The sequence below is a fragment of the Primulina huaijiensis genome, chromosome 6, assembly GCF_012295235.1.
Source record: "Primulina huaijiensis isolate GDHJ02 chromosome 6, ASM1229523v2, whole genome shotgun sequence".
NCBI classification, from domain to species: Eukaryota; Viridiplantae; Streptophyta; class Magnoliopsida; order Lamiales; family Gesneriaceae; genus Primulina; species Primulina huaijiensis.
This window is the reverse complement of record NC_133311.1, coordinates 13,982,693-13,990,537: the sequence shown is the minus strand read 5'-3', so window position 1 is coordinate 13,990,537 and position 7,845 is coordinate 13,982,693. Positions and strand designations below refer to the sequence as shown.

Below are 7,845 nucleotides of genomic sequence, written 5' to 3'. Positions count from 1 at the left end.
TTGTGTTTTTTGGTTTTCACTTTCTAACTTTCAAACATAGTTTTGTTAATTTAACCAATACAAAATACATTGATTATTTTTGCAAATCAAATTTTACAATTTGATTAAAATATAAAGTCAACCTTGGACATAATAGATCTATTATCTAATTAAACAAAATAAATCGATAATAAATCAACCAAGTTTCTCGTGAAATTGATTAACTCACACTCTAAAGATAGTTTATTTGTCAAAACCGCTATACCAATATATAGACAAACAAAAAACTAGCAGCAACATATAATAGAATAACATCAAAAATATAATCCAACAAAACTAATTTGTAAGAAAAAGATAATGAAACAAACGATCCAAGACCTGTAACGAAGTACACTTTTTTTAAAGCAGATTCGTCATCTCCACGAGGTGCTTGAAGATCAATAAAGAAGTCTGTTTCCCATGATACAATGATTGAATCAGTAGCAAATTAAGCACCAATTCATTAGTCTAACAAACTCAAATCGTATGTACCTTCACTTTATCACCAAAACTCAATGGAGATCAAATGAAAAGCCAACAGTATGAAATATAAGAGAAAATGGAAACACTTATTTATCGATAAATCTAGACGATGAAATTAATATTGAAATTTCCCAAATAATTACATACTCTCTTTTCATGTGACTACAAGTTTATTTCCTTTGAGTTGTCTTTCATCTCACGGTATTTGCTTTGTTCTTAGTCTTCCATTAGATTTCAACCCTACATCATATTCGCACGAACAACTAGGGTTTTTGGCGTTTGCTATTTCCCCGATTTACTGTCTAATTCTCTCTGGGTTATTTTTCCAATTAACTGAATAGTATTTATTTGCTTCTAATTTTCTATTTTTCTTGAATTTTGGCTGACCTATACCATGAATCGGTTGCCAAAATTACTCTATTCTGAAATTGGTTCTTCCTCGTCTTTGTTTCGTCCATTACTCCATTATGCTCAAGTTAATTTTTTCAGTATACTTACACTCCTTTCTTAAATGAAATTTGGCTCCAACTTCTGGGCCTTACAGTTTTCGCTTGTGAGGTTATATGGGTGGTTGTTATAGCTTCTTCTTCTTCTTTAATTGAACTTTTGGGTGACGGGGATATGAAACAGGCGAGTCTTCGGCCTTCGAGTGAGTTTTAAGCGAAAAACCGATTTTCTCTCTTTTTGGAGGCAAAAAATTCTGGCTTTTTGTGAATTTAATCAAGTTTTCCAGTAGCGAAATATGATAGCGGAGAAACCTAGTTGGATAAAGCATGGGGGCACCCAGATATTCTCCATTGATATTCAGCCCGGTGGCCTCAGGTTTGCCACTGGCGGAGGTGATCATAAGGTTTGTTTTCCTTAACTGGTATACGTTGGTGCCCCTATTTTTTTTCTACCTTAATTTCTTTTCTTGCTGGTAAGAAATTTTCCAGAAAGATTAAATATTTGGAGTCTAGGACTATATAACGTTTTCCATCATGTGTCTTCCAAATTAATTTCAATTTTCTTATGTAAATTTTTTATGCTTACAATTACTGTTTGTTCCCGTGGACATTTTTTTAATGTATCAGTTTTCCAAACTAGACTGAACGTTCTACTGAACCATTGATTAGTCGCTAAAGAATATGTAGTGAATCTTCTCCCCAGGACCTTTGAATCTCTTAATTATTTTTGTGATATGATGCAGAAAGTGGGATGCTTATTATTTACCATTTCTAGATGTGATAAGAATCATGATTAAACATGCGCTAGTATATTGCAGCTATCTGTGGGTTTTGACATCAGTTAACTGGGAAATGAATAGCTTTGAGAAGGAAGTAGCTTCTATTTGAAGTGTGTGTGAACTAGTCGTGTACGCGTGATGGCCTAATAGGCAACATGCTGTGTTCATTAGGTTTTATGTTTTCTCGTGTGAAATAAAGTAATCTTTGCTGTATGTTCAGGTTCGCATTTGGAACATGAAACATGTTGGCAAGGAACTGGCATCAGACGATTCAGCACCTAAACTTCTGGCAACCTTGCGTGATCATTTTGGTTCGGTTAACTGTGTTAGATGGGCTAAACATGGTCGCTATGTTGCATCTGGATCGGACGATCAAGTTGTTCTTATCCATGAGAGGAAGCCTGGTTCAGGAACAACGGAGTTTGGCAGTGGAGAGCCACCGGATATTGAAAATTGGAAAGTTTCAATTACTTTGAGAGGACACACAGCGGATGTGGTAATAAGAGTCTCTTAATTGTATATCTCGAATCTCAAATTTTTTCACTTGTCTTCGAGTTATCTACTCGAGGTTGCAGAAGAGGAAGTTTTTGTTACAACTTACAACTAAAAATCACTTGATATGATAACATCAAATAGATTGTCAATTTTGTCACATCTATAGTTAGCCATTAGTCTGTTTGATTTTTAACCAAGGGGTTGATTCTTTTCCATGCCTAAAGTAGGTGGATCTTAACTGGTCTCCTGATGACTCAGCACTTGCTAGTGGAAGTCTTGATAATACAATTCATATTTGGGACATGAATAATGGCATCTGTACTGCTGTTCTTCGAGGTCACTCAAGCCTGGTCAAAGGAGTTGTTTGGGATCCAATTGGTTCATTCATAGCGAGCCAATCAGATGACAAGACTGTAATAATTTGGCGAACTACTGATTGGAGTCTCGCCCACCGAACTGATGGTCATTGGTCAAAATCTGTATGTTAACCATGTATTGAGATGAACCCTTGTTTGTTTTCTAGTGTTTCCAATTTCCATGTTCCCTTACCTGCTGTACGATGTCATTTTGCAGCTTGGATCCACCTTCTTCAGGCGGCTCGACTGGTCACCTTGTGGCCATTTCATTACTACAACTCATGGTTATCAAAAACCTAGGCATTCTGCACCTGTTCTTGAAAGAGGCGAATGGTCTGCCACTTTTGACTTCTTGGGGCACAACGCTCCAATTATCGTTGTCAAGTTCAACCGTTTAATGTTTAGAAGGAGTTCCTCCAGTTTTCGGGACTTGAAATCTGCATCATTTGGGTGGAATAATGGTTCTTCTAAGACTGAGGGAAAAGATTTTCAGCCATACAATATTATTGCTATAGGAAGTCAGGACCGCAATATAACTGTGTGGACCACTGCAAGCCCTCGTCCTCTTTTTGTGGCTAAGCATTTCTTTACTCAAAGTGTTGTTGATCTATCTTGGTAATTTTACTCACCAGTGTCTATAAGTTCATTTTTTGGAATGTGTCCCAGTTATGCTTGGAGTTGCATTCCTGAATTGCATAATTCCGTTTCCTCAGTCCATACTTAATATATTGAAGATTGTCTGTGTGCAGGAGCCCTGATGGATATTCACTGATTGCTTGTTCTTTGGATGGGACAGTTGCAACATTTCATTTTGATGCAAATGAACTTGGACACGCATTAACTGATGCTGAATTAAATGATTTGAAGAGAAATCGCTATGGTGATGTCAAAGGCCGGCATGGAAACTTGGCTGAAACTCCAGCACAATTAGTGTTGGAAGCAGCATCTATGAAGCAATCTGCCAGTAAAAAAGTGAATTTAGTTGTCCCAGAGAAGCAACCATCTTTAAAACTTTCAACCGATTTAGTTTTGGCTACAAAAACCAACAAGACCCATGCTGACAATGGAAAGAAAATCAAAGACGCAGTCATTGGTGGGTCAAATAAAGGAACTTGTGCTCGTATGTCAATTCCTGTAAAGCAAAAAGAATATAGACGACCTGACGGTCGAAGGAGGATAATACCTGAAGCTGTCGGAGTTCCTGTACAACAGGAAAGAATGCCTGTTGATGACCAGTCTGAATCTCTTGAATTTTCTACAAAATCTTTACATCACATGAAGGATGACGGTGGTGGACCTATAGAAGCATCCATCAGAAAATCTGCGAGCAAAAATGCTGATTTGAGAGAGAGATTCGATATAATGGCTAGGGCAAGTATAAGTGAAAGTTTGGTCATTGAGAAGGTTCCTGCCTCTGGGATTGATGAAGGAAGAACTATTGTTGAACAGGCTGGTCATGTAGTGTCTGGTAGTATTCTTTCAATTAGAGTGTTTGATAAGAAAGAAGGGGAAGGCTCATTGCCTGTGTGCTTGGAAGCTAGTCCGATAGAGCATTCTGTAAATGACATTATAGGAGCCGGAAGTACTTTTTTTATGAAAGAAACGGAACTATATTGTACACGTGGAACTCAAAATCTTTGGTCCGATAGGATTTCTGGAAAGGTCACAGTTCTTGCTGGAAATGTGAACTTTTGGGCTGTTGGTTGTGAAGATGGATGCCTGCAGGTTAGCACAATAGCAGTTCTCTCTTCCCAGTATCATTATATTAGGTTGAATTTTTTGATGGATTTTACGTGATGCCGAGCTCCAAATTCCAATCGGTAGCTTGTGCCACTATTTATTACCAAAATTTCATTTGGGTTTTGAACTTTAACATTTAAACTTCTGAAAATGCCAATTGTTTTCCTTTTAGAATCTGTCAGATTTTTTTTACTGCATCAGTTTTTGACTGGTTTCATTATTTCTGATTGTCTTATATGTGGTTTGGTTTCATTTACTTTACCATAAAATCTTACCCCCTCCCAAATTATATGGTTTAACAAATAACACTTGTGAAATATTAATATTTATTTTTTTGGAAAGGTTTATACTAAGTCTGGCAGACGTGCCATACCAACCATTATGATGGGATCTGCTGCTGTGTTCATTGATTGTGATGAATTTTGGAAATTGCTGGTTGTCACGAGGATGGGGTCCTTGTATGTTTGGGATCTCTTCAACAGGAAATGTCTCCTCCATGACTCCTTGGTTTCTCTGATAACTATAGATTCGAAGTCCAATCCTAAAAACACTGGTAACCTGGTTTCTTGTAGTTGATTCTATAGAAGTTCTATGGCTCTCTGTAAACAATGATGAAATTTTAACTATTGTCGATTTGAATTCATTTTGACGGCTCTATTATTTTTCCTTTTTTTTAATGAACTCTAGTTACAATCAAGGTTATATCAGCAAAACTATCCAAATCTGGTAGTCCCCTTGTTGTTTTGGCTACACGTCATGCGTACCTCTATGATACTGGTCTAATGTGTTGGTTGAGAGTGGCGGACGATTTTTTTCCCACATCTTGGAACCTGGGCTCAGCTCATGGCGGCGAGCTGGCCGGATTGCAGGTTGATGTCAGGAAATTTCTTGCCCGGAAACCCGGTTGGAGCAGGTTTGTATATGATTCTTGATCTTGAATCTTCAAATTGAGCTTTCAAAGATATCCGTAATCTTGGAAATATATAATTGGTGATACGACCTTCGAAGAGTACATAAATTTAACCTCTGAAACTTCTTATGAAGCATTCTGGTCGAGTCTCGTGTTATTTATCTGTGTTAATGCATCCTGATTCCTTTTGGCCATGGTTAATTGCGTTTGTGCTGCTTTATTTAGTGGGTGGGTGGTTCTTTATACTTTTTGCATGAGCTTTATCTCAAATTGTTGTCTTACTGCAGAGCGACTGATGATGGAGTGCAGACACGTGCTCATTTGGAAGCTCAACTGGCATCTGCACTGGCTTTGAAGTCTCCAATGGAATATCACCAATGCCTTATCTCTTATGTTCGCTTTTTAGCAAGGTGTGGTGTGTTTTTACTGGTATATTGTCTTATCACTCAATCTGATTGCTGATATCATTTTCCTATGATGACCTGTTAATAACGGATAATCAGATTTTTGTTCGGTGAGCTCTTAGAATAATCTTCCAATGGTATTCATTTTTTTTATTTTTTTTCTTTTTTTTAGATAATCAATTAAAGCTAGTTTTATAGAATTGGAAGAGTATTCTGGTGTGGACTTGTAGTGTCATATTTTTTGGGAAACCAAAAATGTTTTACGGGAGATTGCAAAGGATGAGTTAGGGAAGTTAATAAAACTTGTATGAAATATCGGATCAAACATTATATTTTAGTAATGTTTGGTTTTATTTTTGGGTTGTTTCTTGTAAATTTTTTCTCTGAAAATTTGTATTTGTTTTATATTCCTATTCATTTGACAAAATGAAATTTGTATTTGTTATACTCAAAAATATAAATTGTTGGGGAGCTATAAGTAGCTACAATTATCTCTACTAGATTGTATGGTTGGCTATTTTAATCGTTGTGCTTGAGGTATTATATAATATCAGATCTTGAGTTAAAATCATTACGAACAAATATAGGTTTGGGTACTTCAGCAAACATAGTTTTGATCTCTCATTTATGTTTTCTAACATATTGAATAGCTTTCATGATAATCTAAATTTTTTGATATATTTTCAATATAGAGAGGCAGACGAGTCCCGTCTAAGAGAAATTTGTGAAAATTTTCTGGGACCTCCAGTCGGAATGGCTGAAGCTGGATCTTCAAATCTCAAGACACGAGAATGGGATCCTTCTGTTCTTGTAAGGCCTTTTCCCACTCTTAGTTTAGTTATTGGAGGCATTCGCTGAATTTAATTGGATATTACTTTCTTTGCAATTTGCATTTATTTAGTTAATCTCGACTCATATCTCCTCCCTTCATGAAAATCAAACAAGTTGGCCAAGTCTGGGGCTCGTGTCTTCATCTTTTTTACCTTCTGTAATCGTATAGATTTACATGCTCCATTTCAGGGAATGGACAAACATAAGCTCCTGCGAGATGACATTCTTCCATCAATGGCATCCAACCGAAAAGTTCAACGTTTGCTTAATGAGTTCATGGATCGCCTGTCTGAATATGAAGCTGCTGACACAACCTTAGAAGAAAAGAATCTCAAACCTGCAATTTGCGCAACAAATTCAAATTCAACAGCTGCAGATAAAACGAATCCCATTGAACCTATTAGTCATCCAGTCGAGCCAACTTCAGAAACAACTGAGCTATTAGATGATATATGTCCAATAACCACTCATAAAGATTCCATTATCGAAGACTTGAATCAAGAACGAACAGGAGGACAACCCACATCAGAGAAAATGAATCTGGGTCCTCATGCCACGGATCCATTGCAGTCTGACACCTAATCAGGCCAAGAGAAGGATTCTTGACTTGAAAATTTGTTAGGCGATTCTACGACGTACTCTAACAATCGTGCATCGTTTTCTTTCGATTATCATATGATAGCAGATAGCTTCTTACCATTGAGCACATATAGTCCCTAGGTCTAATAGGTGAAATGGTGTGGGATCTTGAATTCTGTGTCGAGCAGGAGCAGGAGCAGTTTTTGGGTATTTTGTAGAAAGGTTATCTAACCAATTTGAATTAATTCTAATGGTAGAACTCTTTTTTTTTTCTGTTCATAGGTTTACCAAATAGTCGACTTGTTTCTTGTACTATTTTTTCATGGTGAAATGTAAAGTTTAATTATAATCTTGTAGGTTTCGGCAATCAATTTTATTAGTCTTTTTGCATCTAAATCATGTAATCAAATACCTAATGTCATTATTAAATTTGTATAAATTAGTATAGCAAGTGTTTTTATCAACGTAATTATAAAGATTCAAAAATGATATTAGTTATTTAATTTTGTTGAAAAAGACACATTGATTTTTTAGTTACAAATTTATAATTGATTTAAAGAAATACAAACTAAAAATAAATAATTATAGTCCAGACTAAATTTATAGTTGGCCTATATTTAACTTTCTGAATATTTATGTTATATTATTTAAAATTGAAAGTTTTAAAAAGATTATTTGTTTTTATTTTATATATTTTTCGTTTTGGAGTGAATGCAATTAATTTGTCATATTACAAGTCGGACCAGGGCTGTGCTATGCCGCTTTTGATTGAAATCTTTTGAGTATAGTTTGTGAATAATTAAA

General features: G+C 35.9%; 1 protein-coding gene across 3 annotated transcripts; it reads left to right on the top strand.

Moving 5' to 3' along the window:
• Positions 1 to 691: 691 nt before the first annotated feature.
• LOC140979555 (protein HIRA-like) lies at positions 692 to 7,380 on the top strand. 3 transcript variants are annotated; one of them, XM_073444994.1, is made up of 10 exons: positions 692 to 1,351; positions 1,947 to 2,222; positions 2,449 to 2,700; positions 2,795 to 3,192; positions 3,327 to 4,302; positions 4,660 to 4,870; positions 5,005 to 5,230; positions 5,515 to 5,637; positions 6,324 to 6,441; positions 6,652 to 7,380. In XM_073444994.1, exons 1-10 carry the CDS (start codon positions 1,244 to 1,246, stop codon positions 7,042 to 7,044), a joined length of 3,081 nt encoding a protein of 1,026 aa, XP_073301095.1. In that variant the 5' UTR covers positions 692 to 1,243; the 3' UTR covers positions 7,045 to 7,380. The 3 variants fall into 3 exon arrangements, with proteins under 3 accessions (XP_073301095.1, XP_073301096.1, XP_073301097.1); XM_073444995.1 differs by having other exon boundaries at positions 1,235 to 1,369; XM_073444996.1 differs by lacking the exon at positions 692 to 1,351 and having other exon boundaries at positions 2,007 to 2,222; positions 2,446 to 2,700.
• The last annotated feature ends 465 nt before the right edge of the window (positions 7,381 to 7,845 follow it).